This window comes from Myxine glutinosa, chromosome 3 (assembly GCF_964187855.1).
Source record: "Myxine glutinosa chromosome 3, kmMyxGlut1.1, whole genome shotgun sequence".
In the NCBI taxonomy this organism is placed as follows: domain Eukaryota; kingdom Metazoa; phylum Chordata; class Myxini; order Myxiniformes; family Myxinidae; genus Myxine; species Myxine glutinosa.
Window position 1 is genome coordinate 187,591,149 of NC_136263.1, and position 22,922 is coordinate 187,614,070.

The following is a 22,922-nucleotide window of genomic DNA, read 5'->3' on the forward strand; positions in this document are numbered from 1 at the left end:
AATTAAACGTCTTAAATAATGTGGTGTAAAACGATCAATGGCGGTAAAATAACGAAAAAAATAGTTTCTAGAACCTTTAAAACTTTTTATTTCAAATGAATTAAATACTTGAACACTGTGGAATACAAATTACCTTTTTGGCCTCTAGTTTCGAAAAAACCTCCAGTTTAGCAGTGCTTGGACAAAATATGACCCCATCTCGACCAATCAAATTTTATGAGCTCAGGCTCTCAGCTTTGGGGAAATCGAGATTTGGACAAAATCCCGGCTCGTACGAAATATATCGTGCTAGGAAAGGCAAAGCAAGATTTGAAAAGAGTTTATTAACAGCAGCATGTCCTTTTTCTCAGGATTGCGGGGAGTAAGGTGTTCTATGAACTCTCTAGTTTACTTATCATCACTTGCCGGTGGGAGGAAGGAGTGGTGCGTGATTGCGGAGGACGTACAAGAGCATCACCAGGGAATGAGGTGTGTCAGCTGATGGATGAACAAACATCGAGAGCACATTCATTTGTGCACCTGCTCATCTCGCCCCATACCGTGGGGTTTTTTTTTTTAAATGCACCTTTGCTCGATATTTTATTTTACGTGATGTTTAGTGCAGGGGCATTGTAGTGTCAGTTGTTGAAATGGAGAATGTATATATATATATATATATATATATATATATATATATATATATATATATATATATATATATATATATATATATATATATATATATATATATATATATATATCTGGTTTAGCACATTTGCACTCATTTGTCGATTCAAGGGTTCTGTTCTTTTACAGGGAACTAAATATGAACAAGTCTACTTGTTCAGATGATTACGGTGTGAACCATCCGTTGCCGTCGATGACAGCGAAGAACCCCAATTTTTGGAAATGTCTCAAGTAAATAATTTTATTTTCCTCCTCGTGACTTTTTAAACTTGTTTTTGACTATATCTACCACAACAAATGCACAAGAAGCTAACATTTCAATCTTTTTCAACGTAGGCGAAAGTTTACCACACATGATAAGAAGAACAAGTGTTGTGGTGACATCGCACATGACGTGTAAGTATGAGAAAATATCCCTTTGGAATGTCCTGAGATGAAACATGCGTGTAATGGCAATGGTATTCCTTGAAGGAAATTTAAGCTCTCCCTGTCGTATCTCAATCTCCCTGTCGTATTTCAAGCTCTCCGTGTCGTATTCACACATTTATTACCATTATTCACCATTATTACATATTAATAGCATTATTCGCATTTATTATTATTTATTACCATTATTACATATTTATTTATTTGAATTCATTCATTTATTGATTATTAACCGGTTTAGCACATTTGAACTCAGTTGTGGATGAAGAGATCTGTTCTTTTGCAGGGAACCAAAGATGAAGAAGTCTTTACCATCCAAGACAAAGAAAATCAGTTGTTTGAAGCGTCTGAAGTAAATAATTTTATTTTCCTCCTCATGACTTTTTAAACTTGTTTTTGACTATATCTACCACAACAAATGCCAAGAAGCTAACATTTCAATCTTTTTCAACGTAGGCGAAAGTTTACCACACATGATAAGAAGAACAAGTGTTGTGGTGACATCGCACATGACGTGTAAGTATGAGAAAATATCCCTTTGGAATGTCCTGAGATGAAACATGCGTGTAATGGCAATGGTATTCCTTGAAGGAAATTTAAGCTCTCCCTGTCGTATCTCAATCTCCCTGTCGTATTTCAAGCTCTCCGTGTCGTATTCACACATTTATTACCATTAACCACCTTTAGAGGCCATTTTTCCCCGCAAAGCGGGGGTTGGCCTTTTTCGGGAACCGTGGTTGTTGTTGTTTTTTGGTCCCCTTTTTGAAGCAATGTTTTACGGCCAGATGCTCTTCCTGCCGCCAACCCTTTTTGCCGCCTTTAACGACAAACAGGGAATTACCAGTGAACTGGTACTCAATTAGCCGACCTCGGAAGGATGACAGGCTAAGTCAACCCCCCTGGCGTTAATTCAGCGATCGACCGGGATTCGAACCCAGGATCCTAGGATCCTAAGCCGGCACCCTAGCCGCTAGCCCAACACCAGGGATAGTTATTTATTAGCCAGATACATTTATTACCATTATTCACCATTATTACATATTAATAGCATTATTCGCATTTATTATTATTTATTACCATTATTACATATTTATTTATTTGAATTAATTCATTTATTGATTATTAACCGGTTTAGCACATTTGAACTCAGTTGTGGATGAAGAGATCTGTTCTTTTGCAGAGAACCAAATATGAAGAAGTCTTTACCATCCAAGACAAAGAAAATCAGTTGTTTGAAGCGTCTGAAGTAAATAATTTTATTTTCCTCCTCATGACTTTTTAAACTTGTTTTTGACAATATCTACCACAACAAATGTACAAGAAGCTAACATTTAAATCTTTTTCAACCTAGACGAAAGTTTACCACACTTTATAAGAAGAACAAGTGTTGTGGTGACATCGCACATGACGTGTAAGTATGGGAAATATCTCTGGAATGTCCTGAGATGAAACGTGCTCGCAATGGAAATGGTATTCCTTGAAGGAAATTCAAGCTCTCCCAGTCGTATCTCAATCTCCCTATCGTATATCAAGCTCTCCCTGTTGTATTCACACATTTATTACCATTATTCACTATTATTACATATTCGTAGCATTATTAGCATTATTACCATTTATAATTATTTACAAGTCAGGAGACGACGATGGTTCACGAGCGAGCGGTATTCAATGACAAAGGACGGACTATAACCGAAACAGGCCCGGACTGGGGGGTCGGGGGCCCACATGGCAGGTGTCGGCCCACAACATGCGGTGTACATGCCTATTTACAAAGGGCCCCAATGTGCTGCGTGCGCAGGCCTTTATGAGCCAGCTGTACGTAATTGTGTGTGGTGCTGGCCTGGAAATGTCAAAACTAAGGTTACTGACCTTGAAATGAGATAGAAAATAAGGTATAATCAGTTATGAGGTTAGTTAGCTGCACAATACCGAAAATTCGGTTCGATTCCGAGAACTTTGAAAATTTGACCTTTGTGACCTTCAAAGGTCAAAGGTCGAAGATTCTGAAATTTGTTGGAAAACTTGTATTTCATGATGTATGTGATAATATAAGATCATGTACGACATTTCACCCTATCAGGAAGCGAACAATGTAATAAAACCATGAAAAATCGACTTTTCTAAATTTCGTGACCTTGTGACCTTGATCTTGGGGCAAAAATGAAAAATCGAGCTCTGTGGGGCTAGACGCATGACATTGGCCTAACTAAATATCAAAACCCCTGTCAGATTCCACCAAACCCCTCGGAGAAGATGTAGCTTGAACTCGATTACCCCCTAAAAAGACATCTTTTTCGGGCGTGGCTCCGCCCACAATGGGCGCAATACGCCCACTCTAGGCGGGACACAACTAGATCATGATATCAACCTCCCACCCAAGTTTCATCAAGATCAGATGATATCATCTGGTAGTTATGCTGTGGACAGACAGACGCACACACATGACGGATATAGTGGTCACTTGATAACTCGTGAACCAATTACCATTATTACATATTTATTTATTTGAATTCATTCATTTATTGATTATTAACCGGTTTAGCACATTTGAACTCAGTTGTGGATGAAGAGATCTGTTCTTTTTCAGGGAACCAAAGATGAAGAAGTCTTTACCATCCAAGACAAAGAAAATCAGTTGTTTGAAGCGTCTGAAGTAAATAATTTTATTTTCCTCCTCATGACTTTTTAAACTTGTTTTTGACTATATCTACCACAACAAATGTACAAGAAGCTAACATTTCAATCTTTTTCAACCAAGGCGAAAGTTTACCACACTTTATAAGAAGAACAAGTGTTGTGGTGACATCGCACATGACGTGTAAGTATGAGAAAATATCCCTTTGGAATGACCTGTCATGACACATGCTCGCAATGGAAATGGTATTCCTTAAAGGAAATTCAAGTTCCCCCTGTCGTATCTCGATCACATTTTGCTCTTAAAATATTTTCTGTGCCATTGTTTGGAGGTTTCAGGGCTGATGGATTCCACTGAGTTGTTTAAACTGAGTTGGCATGTCTCTTGTAGAGAGTTGACAAATTATTGCCGGTACCCTGAACAAATGACAAATTCCTGCCAGTCAACAAAACGATTGGTGAACCGATTTGTGAAAATCTTGAACCACACCTGTTCCCACTGCTACAACTGTTCTCACAGCCAGACTCCAAAATAAGGGAGAGGTATCTGACGAAGAAGAGAAAGTTAAAGGTGATACGAATGTCTGTCGAGAAGTGCAAATGAGAAGCGGCAGGAGATACCTGATCTGAAGAGAGGGACATGAATTATTATTATTATTATTTTTTTGTACACAAGATCGAGGCTCGTGCAAGAGCTAACATTAATCACAAATAAACATAAACGGACACATAAAACATGTAATAAGGGAGTGGAAGACAATATGGGGAGAGAGAGGGAAGCACACAAGTACAACAGTAGAGAACAGGGACATCGGGAGATCTGTGGGAGGGAGTGGGCAGGGGAAGGGGAGGAGGTGGGAGATACAACAACAACAAACAACATGCATTTTAAGGCCATTTTCCCTGCTAGAGCGGGGGTTAGCCTTGCGGTCCCCATGACAATCTTCTCCATTTTGCCCAATTTTCTGCATCTCCCCTTGTTAACCCCCTTGCCCGCATTTCTTCTTCCACCATCTTTAGCCAAGTCTTTCTCGGTCTTCCCCGTCCTCTACTTCCTTCTACATTCATTTGCATCACTCTTCTCAACCAGTCACTTTCATCCTTCCTCAACACATGACCAAACCAGCTCAACCTGTTCCTCTTCACAGCATCAATCACAGGCTCTATTCCCATCATCTTTCGCAATTCATCATTTGGCTTCCTCTCTCTCAACGACACTCCACACATCCACCGAACCATTCGCGTTTCCACCCTTTCCAGCCTTCGTTGCTGCTCTACATTCATTACCCATGTCTCGCTCCCATAAATCATAATACTTCTCACACATGCAGCATACACCTTTCCCTTCAGCTTCAACAATACTCCCCTCCTCATCAGCACGCCACTCAGTTCCCGAAACTTCTTCCATGCACATCTCACTTGAGCAACCGTTGCCGAGTCTGATCCACCTTCTCCATTCAGCACGTCTCCGAGGTAGCAAAATGTTTTCACACAGGTTGTGGGGTGGGAGATGTATGAAACAAATGGACACTGGTGGTGAACAGCTGTTTTAAAGACTTGGAGGGAGGAATGGGACTGAAGAGAGTGAGGGAGTTTGTTCCAGAGGTGGGAGAAAAGAGGAATGAAAGAGTGAAGGTGAGCAGAGGGTCTTGATTTATGGCAGTTTCACAAGAAGGGGGTTGCTGACAGATCTTGTGCGACCTGAAGGAATATTTGTGGGGACAGAGCACAGACATCTGGGGGAGCAAGGCCGGAGAGGAGTCTGTAGAAGACAGAAAGACCACGTACCTGCCTGTGGTGAGCAAGTGAAAGGCCCTCGGAGTCAGCTGCATCGCGGCAGGCAGGAACACCAGCTCAGAGGGGAGAGCAGTGTTCCATTGATCTACGGATGAAAGCCTTGCATGTGGTGAGAAGCTCAGGTGTGCCAAGAAAGGACTTCGCACAACGGAGGATTCCCAGTCGGCAACTGGCTTTGGAGGCCAGCTTGGAAAGCATGTGGTGAGGTGGAAAGAACTGGGAAGTGGCCGTGTGCTGTGTGCAGGAAGGGTGTCGGAGTGAACTCCATTCAATGTACAATGTGCGCTGAGTGGTTTCATCAAAACTGTAGTGGTCTGAGAGGGTCATTAATCAGTGTGGCAGCTACATTCAAGTGTAAGGTGTGCACAGAGGGAGCTGCAGATGGAGGAAATGTTGAGTTGGATCTTGGACACGGCGTGAAGCTGGGAGGTGTGAAAATATTTTGCTACCTAAGAGACATGATGAATGGAGAAGGTGGATCAAACTCAGCAACGGTTGCTGGAGTGAGATGTGCATGGAAGAAGTTTCGGGAACTGAGTGGCGTGCTGACGAGGAGGGGAGTGTCGTTGAAGCTGAAGGGAAAGGTGTATGCTGCATGTGTGAGAAGTGTTATGATTTATTGGAGCGAGACATGGGTATTGAACGTAGAGCAGCACGAAGGCTGGAAAGGGTGGAAATGCGAATGGTTCGGTGGATGTGCGGAGTATCGTTGAGAGAGAGGAAGACAAATGATGAATTGTGAAAGATGATGGGAATAGAGCCTGTGATGGACGCTGTGAAGATGAACAGGTTGAGATGGTTTGGTCATGTGTTAAGGAAGGATGAAAGTGACTGGTTGAGAAGAGTGATGGAAATGAATGTAGAAGGAAGTAGAGGACGGGGAAGACCGATAAAGACTTGGCTAAAGATGGTGGAAGAAGAAATGCGGGCAAGGGGGTTAACAAGGGGAGATGCAGAAAATAGGGCAAAATGGAGAAGATTGTCATGGGGACTGCAAGGCTAACCCCCGCTCTAGCAGGGAAAATGGCCTTAAAATGCCTGTTGTTGTTGTTGTTGTTGTTGTTGTACTCCTTGTGGTTGTTGTTGTAATATCAAATCATCTGTTTGTAATGAACACAACAAGTTAGATCTTTACAGAGGAGAAGATGCCTCAAAGGAGTTTGTAAAACGACTGTAAAAAAGACTGTGCTCGATTATTATTATTATTATCATTATTATTATTATTATTATTATTATTTATATATATACAAGATTGAGACTCGTGTAAGAGCTAACATTAATTGCAAAAAAACAAACTAAGAACAAACGGACACATGCGATGAAATGAAGGGAGCGGGAGACAAGATGGGAGAGACGGGGAAGCACACAAGTACAACATTTGAGAGCAGGGACATCGGGAGAAATATGGGAGGGGGAGGGCTTGGGGGGAGGAGGCATGGGAAGGGGGTGGGGGTGGGCGAGGTAAATAAAACACATGGATACTGCTAGGACTTCCAGGAAAGAAGTCGGTATTTCAGAAAAGTGGATCTGGGGTGAATTAGGGGTAGAAAAGATCAAGGTTTTGGATGGGAGAAGATAAGAGATGGAGGTGAACAGCTGTTTTAAAGACCTGGAGGGATGAGTGGGATTTAAGAGAGTGAGGGAGTTTGTTCCAGAGGCGGGAGAAAAGAGGAATGAAAGAGTGAAGGTGAGTAGAGATATCAGGTATGAAGATACTTGGTAGGGTAGCACAGTGTAGTGTTGTTGTTTGCTGTCTGAATGTAGAACACACAAAGAACCGATGCAGTCTGATTTTAACCTGCCTGACTGCATTTTTATTCTGACGTTGTTTCTTATTTGTGACATTTATTTAACGACGGCTTTACAAAATCTTTATTTTCTGCAGGAATGCTGAGCGTCACGTATCAAATGTATCTGTTGATGAAGAGTATGCTGAACCCCAAGTATCAAATGTATATGTTGATGAAGAGCCGCTAACTGGTGAGTTTTGAGAATCAAACTTCACAAAAAATGTCATTTGCAAGTGCAAGAAGAGACACCTGAAAATGTTTTGTTGTTGATTTGTTTATTTTTCAATTTGCTGGTGGTGGCTGCTTGTTCCTCACGACAGTGACACAAACAACTTCCTCTCATCACAGTAACCTTTCCCATGAATGCTCCAAACTTGTTGTTTTGATCCTCCAGTAATGCCATGGTGGTGTTTTAGCAGCTTCACTTGGTCACAGGTGTAGCTTTAGTGCAGACGGACCCACACTGAGCATCACCTCAACCAATACAAAACAATACTGATTGGTAATATTGATGGAAGAGGAGGAAGGCAAGGATTAAAATGGACAGACAAGATGATGGAATAGATGAGGAAGTTAAAGATTGGTGCATAAAGATCATGGTCATGAGGATGGATGACATGAGATGGTGCTTAAACTGGGTGTCCCGTGTGCCGGCATGAGGTGGTGAGCATTAAAGATCACATGGTGACCTTCGCCAAGAGTAGAGGAGCTATCACTGGCACCCTGAACAAATTCCTGCCATAATGAGCAGAGGGCACTGCATCAGCGGTACATCCGCCTTCTCAGCCAATGGTGCTTGCTCCTCCACAGTGTTTTGCTAAGTATGAACATCGAAGAAGACGTCTTTGTCTGATTCTAAAATATAAATCCATTTAATATCCATCTACAAACCTAAATTTGCCTTCACTATTGTTGTCCAACACTGTTTCAGATGCATTTCTGTGTGTTTTTTTTCCAACCATTATTCCTTTATCCTTTTCCTGAAGGGAATCCCCCATTTATAAATTGTACTGTGTCCAACAGGGCTGGGCAGTCGTAGCGAATTTACCTCTGAACTGTCCAGTCTGCTTTGCTTCTCATCCTGACCATGCACCGTCGAATCAAGAGCTAGTCTTGCTCGTGAGGCCCTATGTCGGACTGTTTTTGGCTCGTTTGGTCTGACGAAGCATTGATGCCAGGAATGTCAGCTTCCCCTTGCTTCCAACTGTGGAAAGCATTGCCTGATCAATGTCTTTCCTGGTGATTCCATCCGTTTCATAAAATCAAATGGTGCTTCACAGGTCGTGTGTTTGGTCACAAATGTGTGGAACCTCAGATGGGCCTTGTGCTGGGTATTCTGTCTGGTAGCATTAGTTTGGAGACATTAAACATCTCTCAGTGTCTTTCATGAAGAGTTGTTGACTCTTCATGAACGCCGGCACCTTGAGCAAACTACAAATTCCTGACTTTACCCACTACAATCATGTCAGGCCTAGCCAACCAGTTCCTGAAAGATTGGGCCAATTCTGCATGCTCTGAGCCCTTGACCTCTTACTAGAAGATATGGTATGTGAACACCTGGCTGGAAAAGAAGAAGACGAAGTCTAATTTGTGAAATTGATTTCTAATTTGCACAATGCACACACATCTGAACACGTGATATTCTGTCCATTGATCTTTTTCTGTCACAATATCTGTTTTATGTTAATTTTGCCTCTTCTTTCTAGGATCTTCTCTCCATCATGGTGAAGATGATAAGAGTCCTGGCAGTGAGGCGCATGAAGAGTACAATTGCGGGGAGGTTGTGGTAAGCAAGACATTATATTCCCTTTTTACAGTAATAGTTCAGTTTGCATTGGGGATGCGTTCTGAAAAGTAAGAACGATTATCAAAACGACGTCAACCAAAACAATTGTTATGCCTCCGCGGACAAAGTTGCCGGGGGCATTATGTTTTCATGTTGTCCGTCCGGCTGTCCGTCCGTCCGTCCGTATGACCATCCGTTCGTCCAAGATAGAATTTCGTTACCGCGTTAACTTGAGAAGGTCTGAACGGATCTAAGTCAAACTTGGTGCAGGTATGTATAATGAGTTAAAGATGAATTGATTTGATTTTGGGGTCATGAGGTCAAAGACCAAAGGTCAGAGTGCATGTGTGGGTAAAAATCCTGTTACTGCAATAACTTGTGAACCAGTGATGGGATTCTGACCAAAGTTGGTACAAATATGTATTATGATGCAAAATGAATGATCGTTTTAAGGCCATTTCCCCGCTAGAGCAGTGGTTAGCCTTGTGGGCCCCATGACAATCATGGTTCCCTGTTTGAGGCAATGTTTTTACGGCCGGATGCCCTTCCTGACGCCAACCCTTGGTCGCCTCTTATGATGCGCAGGGATACAGTGTACCTATTCTAAGCCGGGGTACACACCGGGATCATTCATCCCAGCAAGCTGGTACTCAATTTGCCGACCTCGGAAGGATGACAGGCTGAGTCAACCCCCCTGGTGTTAATTTAGCGATCGACCGGGATTCGAACCCAGGATCCTAGGATCCCAAGCCGGCACCCTAACCGCTAAGCCAACACCAGGCTTATATTATGATGCAAAGATGAACTGATTTGATTTTGGTGTCGAGGTCAAAGGTCAAAGTCTGTGATAGGTCTATAGCTTGAGAACGACTGTAGCGATCTAATTGAATCTTGGCACAGGTATGTTTAATGATTTAAAGATTAATTGATTAGATTTTCGAGTCAAGAGGTTAAAGTTCAGAGGTCATGTTAAGTAAAAAATATGTTGCTATACCACCTCGTGAACCAGTAATGGGATTTTGAACAAACTTGGTATTGGTATATATGATGCTAACATGAACTGCTTGGATTGTGGCATCAACAGGTCAATGTTCAGAGGTCATGTCAGGTAAAAATGTCATAACTTGAGAACAGCTGAAGGGATTTAAATCAAACTTGGTACAGGTATTATCATGATGTAAACATGAACTGATTGAATTTTGGGGTCAAGAGGTCAAAGGTCAGAGGTTTCCTTCAGTGAAGAAGACCGAAAGTCTAACAGCGGCGAAGCCGGACTTGTAAAATATTATAGACCACAAACACATTTGATTAGCTTTTTAAACAGTTGCTAATGCCATTTATAACATAAAACAAAGAAATTTAGAGGAATCCTGACATCTGTGAGATAAGTTTTACTTCCAGAACTGAGGGAAGATCTACTGTAATCTATATACCCCACAAGGGTTGGGTTAATAACATGCTATCAAAAAACCGAGGCGAATTCCCTACTTCCGCGGTTGTTCATACCGTACAACGCTTATCATCGATTCATGAACCATACACCGCTTCAATCCATTAACTATGTATTCACGACATTGGGATTAAAGTGTTATGGTCATATTTACTATATTATTATTATTATTATTACTATTACGAAAACAATACTACTGAAACGCTACACTACTGTATTAAGAAACCTGGGCTTAATTTGTCTGAAGCGAACCCAAGGTGAGGCATAAAGCCTAAGGCCTATACGTACCGTTTTGTTGGAAGAGACATAACGCCGATGCTTTTGATATTGATGATCATTTTAACAATCGGTTTGTTTGTGTTTGACACTGAATGAAAAACGTAAAGGTAGAGCATGGCGATTGTGATATATGACAGGTTCGACGATATGTTCGGCCTGACCGAAATTGGAATCGAAATGCTGGAGTGTGGAGAGTCAGCCACCGAACCGCCGTAATGACATCAGACATAATCACATCACCCTGTCATGTGATCAGATCCTCAGCTCTGATTTGTATACGTTTGAGGGGAAATACATACGGACGGACAAACATTGTTCTCGATGGCCTTGCCCTATTGGCTACACCGTAAAAATCTGTCACTGTTCTAACGTGTGAATCGGTGATGGGATTTTTCCAAAACTTGGTATAAGTATATACAGTCACGTGAAAAAGTAAGGACACCCCATGTAAAGTTTTGACTTTTTCAACATATTTCAACATGCAGCTATTTGATCTTCATTTCAACAATATTGATCGATAAAGGTGATATAATATAACAAATATCATGAAACATTTACATTTTGTAGTCCATTGTATAATTTAAATAAACATAAATGTGAATTTCGCATGTGGAAAAAGTAAGTACACCCTTGGCTCTAATAGGTGGTATTGTCCCCTTTGGCAGAAACAACCTCAAGTAGATGTTTCTTATAACTGTCTACCAGTCTCTGACATCGACTGGGAGAAATTTTGCCCACTCCTCCATGCAGAATTCTTTCAGCTGTGTGATGTTGGAGGGGTTTCTTGCATGCACAGCTCGTTTCAAATCCCCCCACAACATCTCGATGGGATTTAGATCCGGGCTTTGACTTGGCCATTCCCGAACCCTCAATTTCTTTCTTTTCAGCCATTCCTTGGTGGATTTACTGGTATGTTTAGGGTCATTGGCATGTTGCAAGGTCCACCTTTGGTTGAGCTTCAACTTTCCGACAGATGGCCTCACATTATCCTCAAGCACCCTCTGATACAATGAAGAATTCATCGTGGATTCTATGATGGTGAGCTGCCCAGGCCCTGATGCAGCAAAGCTGCCCCAAACCATAATATTTCCACCACCATGCTTTACAGTTGGTATCAGGTTATTGTGGTCAAATGCTGTCTTTGGTTTTCGCCAAACATGTCTGCTGGTACTGTGGCCAAATAGCTCTACCTTTGACTCATCTGTCCAGAGCACATTGTTCCAGAAGTGCTGGTCTTTGCCTCGGTGTTCATTGGCAAACTTTAGTCTTTCCCTGATGTTCTTTCTGGACAGCAAAGGTTTCCTCCTGGCCCACCTCCCATGTAGATCAAATTTGTGCAGCCTCTTTCTAATGGTAGACTCGTGCACTTTGACATCAACAGTGGCAAGAGCTACCTGTAGGTCCCGTGATGACATTCTGGGGTTCTTAGAGACTTCTTTCAGCATCTTGCGGTCTGCTCTCGGGCTGAACTTGCTGGGGCGGCCTGGCCTGAACTAGAGTCCCTGTATATAGAGAGTTGTGTCAACTCAAATTTGGACGCCATTTTGTGTCTAAGTGTGTCGGATTAGATATACATGTACATTCGCGATATGGGGTGATATATTCTAAACCTGCTAAAAAAAAATTTACTACACATATTTAGTCTTATTATTACATACAGGTGATTTGTTTTGTCAAAAACTCAGCTGTTGCCATGAAAAAGAGCTGTGTGGTGATATTAAAAGTGGTATGGCAATGCATATTACAAGCCAACACTGCATATAAAAGCTAACATTATAAGTAAGACAAACCAATGCTGTCGTTCTCTGAATTTTAATAACTTTTAGAAAGGAGTGTGGGCATATCCAATATTTTTTAAAGGGTGCCGAGAGCAATTCCGGTGTAGGACTTCCAGCCGACATATAGTCTAACACACTTAAAACAAATTCTGTACGTGGTATTGCCATATTTCTATAGTGTACAACTTTAGTTTTATCGACATTTATATTCAATTTCCATTGTAATGATTTAACAAGCTGCAAGTCAGCTTCTGTCTCTGACATAAGGAAAACGTCATCGGCATCTAGTAAGATTGAAACGTTCATTTATTACTACACCCTTGCCCAGAACTCTGATGGATATTGCCTGATCGATTAATATGTTTCATAGCTGGCGACTTAATTAACACTTAATTTTCGACTGCGCCAAGCCGTAATTAAACAGAGAAAAAACTTTAAAAAATACCTGCAGTGTGCACGGTTCGTCTAGTGACTCTAGTCGAACAGATATGGAAAAGCACAGATACGACGTCGTATTCACCATAACTTGTTTAATTTCACCAGGAACACGATGAGGCCAACACAGTAAACATTCAGTACAAAACTTGGTTCATACATTCAGTACAGAACATGATTCATACATTCAGACCGTAAGAAAACTCTGCCCGTAATACAACACTCTGACCAGACCAACACTTCATCCCACTACGTTCACTCCTCACAAGTGAGACTCATCACTACTCCGTTCACTCCTCACAAGTGAGACTCATCACTACTCTGTTCACTCCTCACAAGTGAGACACCATCACTACTCCGTTCACTCCTCACAAGTGACAAGTCACAAGAATCACAAGCGGTCCGCTAGGACTACCCGAAAAAAATTGAGCAGGGTTCTTCCCACGGAAATGCATTTTTGGTCAGCTCCTTGAAGATTATAAACAAACACAAATCACTTCCCTTTAAAAGGGTTTTCAACGGACAGACAACCAAAAAAAAACCGAGCAGATAGAATTGCTTTTGAACATCGATCATCAAGCGGCGTGGGCCTACCTGGCAGAGTCTCGAGGAGTCGATCGCTTTCCAGCTCTTTCGTCTGACTTTCGCTTCCCAAATTTGTCTTCTGACTTTATCACTTGGAAATCTATACATCTTATATTTCCCAGATTGGTTTGAACAACCAAAAGCAGAACAACCAGTCATTTTGTTTGGCAATAAACAACATTCCCGTACCAAGCTGACGTTCACGCACGGTGAAGTTAGACACAAAATGGCGCCACGAAATCACGTGACCAGAAATCTTGGGTCAGCGCATGGCGCAACTCTCTTTATACAGGGACTCTAGCCTGAACAAGTTGGCAGTTGTTTGGAATCTTCTCCACTTGTAGATGATCTTCCGGACAGTCGAATGATTGATGTCAAATTCTTTGGAGATCTTTTTAAATCCCTTCCCAGACTCGTAGGCATCTATAACCTTCTTTCTGAAGGCCTCAGAGAGCTCTTTTGATCTAGGCATGGTGACGCCGCGCACTTCATCAACAAAGAGCAAACCAAACTAAATGTCAGGTTTAAATAAGACAGGTTCCTCCAAGATCCTCTCTAACGATGTTCTATTCATTTGCACCTGAGCTGGTGCACCTGATTCTAATTTTAGGTATTTGAAGTAGCGATAAATGTCGGGGTGTACTTACTTTTTCCACATGCGAAATTTGCATTTATGTTTATTTAAATTATACAATGGACTACAAACTGTAAATGTTTCATGATATTTGTTATATTATATCACCTTTATCTATCAATATTGTTGAAATGAAGATCAAATAGCTGTATGTTGAAATATGTTGAAAAAGTCAAAACTTTACATGGGGTGTACTTACTTTTTCACGTGACTGTATTATGATGCAAAGATGAACTGATTATATTTTGACATCAAATGTGAGATTTGAGGTGATTTTATGATTTTGGTGAGGTCAGAGGTCATGTCAGGTAAAAATGTGATACTTGAGAGCAGGTGAATGGATTTAAATCAAACTTGGTACAAGTATTATTATATTGCAATAATATGGGTGGAGGCATATCAGTCGATGTCACGACGTCGAAGAGTGTCGTTCTAGTTGTCATTAGCATTAATAAGATAAGCGTGGGACGCGTTCCTAACGTCGCCACTTCCCGAAATGTATTTCACTTTTTACCGGTGATGTTCCTCTTATTTTGATTAATGACAGCTGTATTCAAGTACACAAACGGACAGTTGTTCTGTGTACGATTTTGCAATCTCCCAATTTTGTACTTTGCGATGTAGTTATGGCGTTTCAATCAGTCTTGGCAGTTCTGAAAACGTTAGAGAATAAAAGGTATGGTTTATAAAGCGATGCAAGTGTGAGTTGAGGCGACGCAAGTCTGGTAGTGGTGTAATTACGTTACGACATAATTGTGGTATTGCTATATTAATTTATTATACCAATTATTTCCTCCTTTTTAGTTCTGTTAGGGAATTAATTTAGCCTTGAATGATTGACAGAACTCCAAAAAATTAATTGTCCAAACTTGTTCAGAAGACAATCGACTGATTTTTAAAGAAACGTGGGAGATCTCATCAAAGTGACACATACAAGAACAGAGTAAAATCTCAAAATGCTTGCTTTTCCATGGCTGTCTTATAGATGGAGATAAAAGAACACGTATGGAGGGGTATAGGTGGAGGAGGAAGGGGGGGGGGGGGGGAGGAGAATAGATCTGGTGGGCGAAGAACAAGATAACGGATAGAAAAAACGTGAGTGTAGCGGTTACCGCTGGATGTACATAATCGCCTTGCACCGGCCAGAACACGGCCAGACGTGCCTCTCCCGGGCATGCCCGGACTCACTGTTCCCGGGCACGCCCGAACCTCCCGGGCACGCCCGGTCTCGTCTTTCCCGGGCATGCCCGCTCTCGCCTTTCCAGGGCTCGCCCAGAGCGTCCGGGCATGCCCGCTATCGCCTTTCCAGGGCTCGCCCAGAGCGTCCGGGCATGCCCGCTATCGCCTTTCCAGGGCACGCCCAGAGCGTCCGGGCATGCCCGCTATCGCCTTTCCAGGGCTCGCCCAGAGCGTCCGGGCATGCCCGCTATCGCCTTTCCAGTGCTCGCCCAGAGCGCCCGGGCACGCCCAGCCTCGACTTGCCAGGCCGCAGCCAAACACGCCCGGGCAGGTCCAGACTCGCCTTTCCAAGGCTCGCCCTTGATACCCGGGCATGCCCGGTATAGCTTTTGCCGGGCAAACTTCCCGACATAAATGTGTATATATATTGTTGCCCGAAAAACGGGCTTGTCAGAATACCTGAGCTGTTTTGTTTCAATAAAGCAACTCGGACGAATTCCGTCTTTGGTCGCGTCAATTCTTTCGACTCGCGTTGGAGCGCAGTTCCTTCATGAGCATGATTAACAATAATTCGTGGTCTCTCAGCGCCATCTGTTGGATTCATCCATGGCACTGCAGGTTCTTTCCGTGGTCGATTGAAAGGATAGCACACTAGTTATTGTACACCGCTCCTTTCCTATGCCATCTCCAGTCGCTGCATGACGTCATTGCCGGGAACCAAAGGGGGCTCGGCAATGACGCACGCTGAAAGGGAGTACTCGGTTTTCACTCTGGTTGGTTGTTTTCTTGTTGTACACCACACCTTTCCTATGGCGTCTCCAGGCATTGCAAAACGTCTCCAGGATTGTAACAGCAAATTCTACAGGAGAATGTCAGGGCATCCATCCATTAGCTGAAGCTTAACAGAAAGTGAGTCGTGCAGCAAGACAACGATCCGAAACACACAAGTAAATAATTATACAACTAAATGGCTGAAACGAAGAGATTTTGCGTTTTGGAATGGCAAAGTCAAGTCCAGACTTTAACCCAATTGAAATGTTGTGGCAGAACCTGAAGTGAGCAGTTCATTTAAGAAACCTCACAAATTAAGAAATTAATTTGACAAATTAAGAAATTAACCTCACATTTAAGAAACAAACAAAGAATGTTGATCTGAAAATATCGGTATTTAAAAAGGTAGGCCATTGTGTGCTGCCATTCTGGCCAATTTCCTTGCCTGGGATGTGTCATTTAATTATGAAACGTTACAAAAAAAGGATATGGATGTTCGGTCAAGTTAATAATTAGAATGGAGTGTGTACAATGAAGATGCAGAGGGTTAAGTTAACAAGGTGTGTGCAAAGCACAGGTAAGATGGACAAAATGTCGTCCATCTGTGTCTAAATAAGTTATTCGATCATTGCATCGCTGGTTTGAGTTGTTCTTTGCAGGGCAGATTCCTGCCTGGTGGTGACCGAAGTAGATTTTATAAAATTTGGCATTTCAATCGATTATTATTGATATAATCAGAGAGTTATCGGAACATTCCACGGTTCATGGTATCTCCCGTGCATATATCACATGTCTCATCTTGTCCAACAGGTAGGAGTATTTCCCAGTGAATGTGTGACGCTTATTGGAGATGGAGATGTCAAAGCCGTCGTGTCTCCGGAGACACCACTAACGCCCGGTGAGGAACCACGGTCATTTCCGCGTGCTACCCATAACCCCTTACCACAAACAAAATACTAGGCCTCGAAGGCCCTGCTGCTTTTCAATTGATATAAAATTGTATTTTGCGATTTCAAGTCGTATTTTGAACATTTGCGAAATTAGTTTGAATCCTCAAGTGATCTTCGTATTTGTTCTAACAGAACTCAACATCACAGTTGAATGTTTGTGGAATGGCATGCTGACCGATCAAAGCATTGAATGACATCTCAAGAACGAACCTCTAACTGTTATCATGAAATATTCGTTTGGATTTTGCTTTAAGAGCGTCGGTAGTTTTGTGGTTGTTGTGATTCAAGGTTGTGCCCGCAGTGTCCCGGAAACACGGCAAGCTGCTCACGTTTTTGCGAAGCTTCATGCGGTTCCGCCCGTCCAAGCAGCGTCTTCCCCAGCGAGGGATCCTCCGAGAAAGTGTCTTCGGCTGTGACCTCGGAGAACTCTTGCTAAACTACCGCCAAGATGGTGAGAACCGCGACCTCTAATGTGATTTGAGGTTAACAATCCGTGCGGCTTGGCGGTGTAATGTGCTTTTATCGTCATTCCGACCGGTGGACCCTACTCGTATAACTATCGTGCACTACTGTAACATCGGACTGAGAACGCAAGGATTAATTGATGTTTCTGCCAAAATCTTTCCCCCAACCCCCAAACACACGTGTTAGTTCCACAGGTGGTGCAGACCTGTACAGAATTCATCGAGCTACACGGAGTCGTATGCGGGATATATCGGCAGTGTGGAGTTACCTCGAACATCCAACGTCTTCGGTTAGTGATTTTAATATGCTCTTGAAAACTCGCCAAACAAGTCACATGATTGTATTTGATTATTTCGTGATTCTAAATGCATTGATTCCGTAAGTCAGGTCATTGACCTCTCAACGATATCTGAAGTGAAATACGAAATCCCTCCATATCTGAAAAAACTCCTTATGGTATGAAGATATTATTTGAGAAGTTTCGTGCTTTCGTCATGAAATGCACAATTGTTTTGCCGACCCACTCCACTTCAAGCCAGGGAGGTGAGAGAGGGCTGGAACCATAAGTGGTCAGAGTGATATTCAGGGTGATGTACTTTTATAATTATCAAAATGATAATTGTAATTGTTATTAATTATTACAATATCACAATGATGTTTGGAATGATGCAGTCTGTTTCAATACTGGAGCAGCACTCGGTAGAGCGCACACCTCCGCCATGCTGAACAGTGTACGTTTTGGATTCCACTGATAGGCCGGATCTGGATTCGGATCTGAACCAAAATCGAATTGTGTTGTTCTTGTCTCTGAACCAACTCGTCCACCAAGGTTTGTCATAATCCATCCATAACTTTTTGAGATATCATGCTATATATCGTTTTTGGCCCCAACTAATCCTGGGATGAGGCGGTTGCTCTGAGACAACTTTCCTTCTCTTCCTGGAAGCCTAATCCGATCGATGGCAATCTCAGTGAATTCAAGAAAGTCTGCGACAAGTGTGTGTCCTCTCTCAGGAGAGCCCGACAACATCATCTGTCCAACCTCAAGAATGAACTTCCCAACTTGTCTCTCTCCTCGAAAACCTGTTGGTGCCTTAGGTTTGTCTCTGGTGTATGCTCACCTTTCCTCACTTTAAATGGCACCACAACCGACTCCTCTCGTGAGAAGCCCAAATACCTTGATTCTGTGTTTGCTTCCAAATCCTGTGTCCCCAATCCCTCACTCTTTATACCCACCCTTCCCTGGCATACCTCACTGCTCCTGGACTCTGTCTTTTGCACCTGAGAAGGTGGAGAAGGTTATTTCAACCCTCGACTCTGACTCTGCAACTGGACAGGACGGCATCAGCTCACATGTCCTAAAAACCTGCTCTGCTGCTCTTTCACTTCCTCTGTCGTTTCCATCCTGTCATTTGTCCTAAATTATTTTCCATCTGCTTGTAAATCGGTCAACATCACAGTATTACATAAAAAGGAGCAAAAACAGATCCCCTTAACTACATACATATCAGTTTACTTACAATCATCAGAAAGGTCATGGAATCCATCATTGCGGTTGATATGAAATCCTTCCTTTTCTCTAACAACCTCATCTCAGATCACCAACTCCACACATGGCTTCCTGATTTCCTCTACTCTCATAGACAACAGAATCCTTTCATCTCCTCTCCCTGTCAAGGCTGGAGTACCCCAAGGCAGTGTTCTCAGTCATATTCCTAATCTCCATCAATGATCTCACTCCCACCTCCCCCCCCTCGCCCCTCAGGTTTCTTCAGGCCTCAGGCCCTTCTGGTGAAACTACCTAAATCCAGGACCACTGCTCACTTCCACTCATTTGGTCCTCTTTTTCCCACCTGTGGAACCAACTTCAATCTCATTCTTCCCTGCAGATCTCAAGACAGATGTTCACCACCATCCCAGATCATCCCCAATCCAAAACAATGATTTGTTTTTTACCATCGTTAACACCCCCAACCCCCTCTACACCCCCACACAAATCCCTCTTCCTTCCAAATTTCAAGTTTTCCCTCTCTGAGAGTTCCCTTCTGTATCCATATTGTCCACCCCATGCATCCTCTTCTGCTCCCCATTCCTTCCCACTCCCATTGTTTGACCGCCTCGTCCTGTCTTGGCCTTCAGCTCTGCTGTTGGTCCCCCCCCCCCCCCCCCCCTGTTGTTGCGTCCTGTTGTACTAGGAGTAACTCTTCCATGAGCCTTCCTGCATCCAAAATAATCTCTCACTGGTGAAGGATTTATAAATCTCTTGTAAAGGGTGTTTCTCTAAAGAATGCCTTTTTTTCCCGACCGGATGCACATCTCGGACTTTAATAATTTTTAATCGATATTCTGCCAGCGGCTTTCACAAGATTCAAATACGTTCGAAACGACCTCAACAAATTGCAAAGGAGGTCAGTATCACCTTTCATTACTTCCAAGACCTCGTTTATTATATCTATTAAAGGGTCATGGGAACACTGTTCGCTCTCCGAAAAATCCAACAAGCGGTCTTCAACTCGCTCTTTCATAATTGCTCCAAGGTTCTCCGCTGGATTGAGGTCTGGCGAATTTCCAGGCCATCGCCCAAAGCCAACGCTGTGAAAATAATGCAAAACAAAGCCAACGCTGTGCAGCCTTAACGGACCTGAGAGTGTCTGCAAAAACCTTGCGTGGAATTCCAAACGCAACACAGGCGATCCTTTGAGCGACGAGTTTTTCGGTCATATCTTTAAAAAATGAGAAAAAAAGAAGATATTTTTGGAGACTTTTCACCTCACAGCGCACGCGTTGTTGAGACTTGCTACAATTAATTATAATCACTTGTACGTTCACATTGCGGTATGTGTGAGCGTGTGATTCGTTTCGGGAAAAAAAGGCATTCTTTAGGGAAACACCCTTTACAGCATTCATTGGGGGTATTGCCTGGAACGATAAGGATGAACAAGGTACTTGGTACAATTAATTATTCTTTTTAAAGTTTCAGCTTTTAAAGGCAGGTTGGTCATGTTGTCGGAATCCATGTTCAGACAATTCTGAGTTTCACCGTTCTCCGGACACCAGATACACCTATATGACACCTGACACCGGTGCCACCACGTGACTGTTTTGTAGTAGGATTATTTGAATGGTGAATGAACGTTTTAATGAATTGCTAGTTTATGATCTTATTTGTTTGTTCTTTTTCAGGTGCACACAGGTAGAGTTTGACAATTTTCCATTCTTTGTGACGCTGCTTCCTTACTTTACAGGCACGAGTTTGACGGCGAGCGAGTACCTGACTTGTCCCACGAGCCTTTCCTTCAGGACATTCACTCTGTGGGGTCTTTGTGCAAGCTCTACTTCAGATTGCTTCCAAACCCTCTACTCACCAACCAGCTGTACACTCGCTTTTTGGTATTGCACTCGTTTCTGTTACTTTGTGTTATACGCAGCCGGCATTTCAGTCGAGTAGTTTATTGAGCCTTCGCACGTGTCGCTCTCCACAGGAAGCGGTGTCTGCTCCTTCACAGGAGGAGAAGCTGATGAAGATCCATGACGTCATCCAGCAGTTACCACCTCCTCATTATCGGTACGTGTGCCCTACGTTGGTAGGCCCATCTCTTCGATCACCACCATAATTAACAACCTGGGGTCAGAAGGGGGGTAAGAAGCAAATTTTCTGGATCATGAAACCACTGTTGTAATGTAATATACACCACCTCGCCCCGCTTCCTTCCTTCAACTTTCTTGAAACTTCTTCCGAAGTTCTTGCATCAAGACAACAGTTATATTTTTGAATAATAATTCAGCCATATTTGTTTGTAGAGATTTTCATTGTGCTTCTTGATATTTTAAAACTTGCTATTCTAGGCAGCAAGTGTAGGTGCTGGGATGGGAATGTTGAGGTGGTGGAGGTGTGGGAGTAGTGTGAGGATATAAGGATTGTTAGTGTTAAAACATATTAATCACAACACACATGTCGATGTTATATCATTCCAAATTGGAGGCTCGTCACTTCTGAAGTCTCTCAAATTCACAACATGGTGTCATGGACGAATTTGTGACTTTTCTTTCATCAATTTCTCTGTTCCACAAGTTCATTCAAAACTAAAAATTTACATGATTGAATTGCATGGTGGAAACTGGACCTTTGAATTACCAAATGATTCTTCACTCCATCTGTTGTGATTGTCTCATTTCCTTTCCAGCACACTTGAGTTTTTGCTGCGACATCTATCCAGCATGGCCTCCCACTCGAGCATCACGAACATGCACTACAAGAATCTGGCCATCGTGTGGGCCCCAAACCTCCTGAGGTAACGATGCGTTGTCTGAACGTATAGACAGAGCTATCGGACGAATGACTGAGAGGAAGACCTAATAAAAGTCGTTGTACATAGAAACGTTCGTGTCTGATACCACGGTGGAATCGGTACCTGTGTGTCGGCCTCTTGTCTTCAAAATGTAGTGATGCCACCATTGCTTCCAGCAACGCAAGGTTGGATGAAGCTACCTCCAGTTTTCTTGTGTAGCCTTTTGTATTCGGTTGGAATTTGTTTACTTGATCAGTAACCGATAGTTATTTGCTGTTTTTCCTTCTTACCCTCGTCTGAGGAGAGGGTATTGCATTTGAGTCCGTGTGTTTGTCTGTCTGTCTGTCTGTCTGTCTGTCTGTTTGTTTGTTTGTCCACACAGAATAAATATGATTTTCTCTGCAACCGTTGGTCCGATTGACAGGAAATTTTCACTATAGGTGCAACTCCACCTGTATAATTTTTGAAATGATAATTATGACATCATAGGTCACGTACTAGCGCCATCTTGGAAAAGCCAAAAAATGTTGCTGATGTCATAGGTGCCTCCATTATGATGTCATAATTTGACAAGTACAAAACTTCATCCGATCAAGATGAAATTTATTGAGCATCATCTAGGGATAAATTGGTGGAGGAAAAAAAAAAGATGACGTTATCGGTCACGTGGTTCGGCCGCCTTATTTGTTTTACTACAAAAGCCTTCAAAACCACTGTAAACACATCCTGGTTAGGGTCTGCAATCTCTGATTGCTTTTTCTTGTGCGGCGGGCGTGCGTACGTGTGTGTGCGTGTGGGCGTGCGTGCGTGCATGCATACGTGCGTGCATGCATAAGCGAAGGACCGAATTCTAATTTGGTGTGTGGGTGCAACCCACGTCAAAATACAAGATGGCCGCCGCCATGTATGTCTGACGCCATGAATGTCTGAACCTTGTGAGTGGAATATCTTGAAAAATAAGCGAAGTACCAACTTCTAATCTGGTGTGTGGGTGTATCTAGGCATAGG

General features: G+C 42.6%; 1 protein-coding gene across 1 annotated transcript in view; it reads left to right on the forward strand.

Moving 5' to 3' along the window:
* The first annotated feature begins 361 nt into the window (after window positions 1-361).
* Window positions 362-22,922, forward strand: part of LOC137422969 (uncharacterized) — a 47,164-nt gene continuing 24,603 nt past the window's right edge. The window contains exons 1-17 of the mRNA XM_078773642.1: window positions 362-468; window positions 796-897; window positions 1,003-1,062; window positions 1,379-1,444; window positions 1,549-1,608; window positions 2,273-2,338; window positions 2,444-2,503; window positions 3,680-3,745; window positions 3,851-3,910; window positions 7,409-7,503; window positions 9,020-9,099; window positions 17,021-17,108; window positions 17,462-17,611; window positions 17,812-17,914; window positions 20,871-21,015; window positions 21,108-21,190; window positions 21,810-21,917. Of these exons, the coding sequence (XP_078629768.1) occupies window positions 374-468; window positions 796-897; window positions 1,003-1,062; window positions 1,379-1,444; window positions 1,549-1,608; window positions 2,273-2,338; window positions 2,444-2,503; window positions 3,680-3,745; window positions 3,851-3,910; window positions 7,409-7,503; window positions 9,020-9,099; window positions 17,021-17,108; window positions 17,462-17,611; window positions 17,812-17,914; window positions 20,871-21,015; window positions 21,108-21,190; window positions 21,810-21,917 (1,487 nt within the window). The 5' untranslated portion in view covers window positions 362-373. The remainder of the gene's footprint in view (window positions 469-795; window positions 898-1,002; window positions 1,063-1,378; window positions 1,445-1,548; window positions 1,609-2,272; window positions 2,339-2,443; window positions 2,504-3,679; window positions 3,746-3,850; window positions 3,911-7,408; window positions 7,504-9,019; window positions 9,100-17,020; window positions 17,109-17,461; window positions 17,612-17,811; window positions 17,915-20,870; window positions 21,016-21,107; window positions 21,191-21,809; window positions 21,918-22,922) is intronic.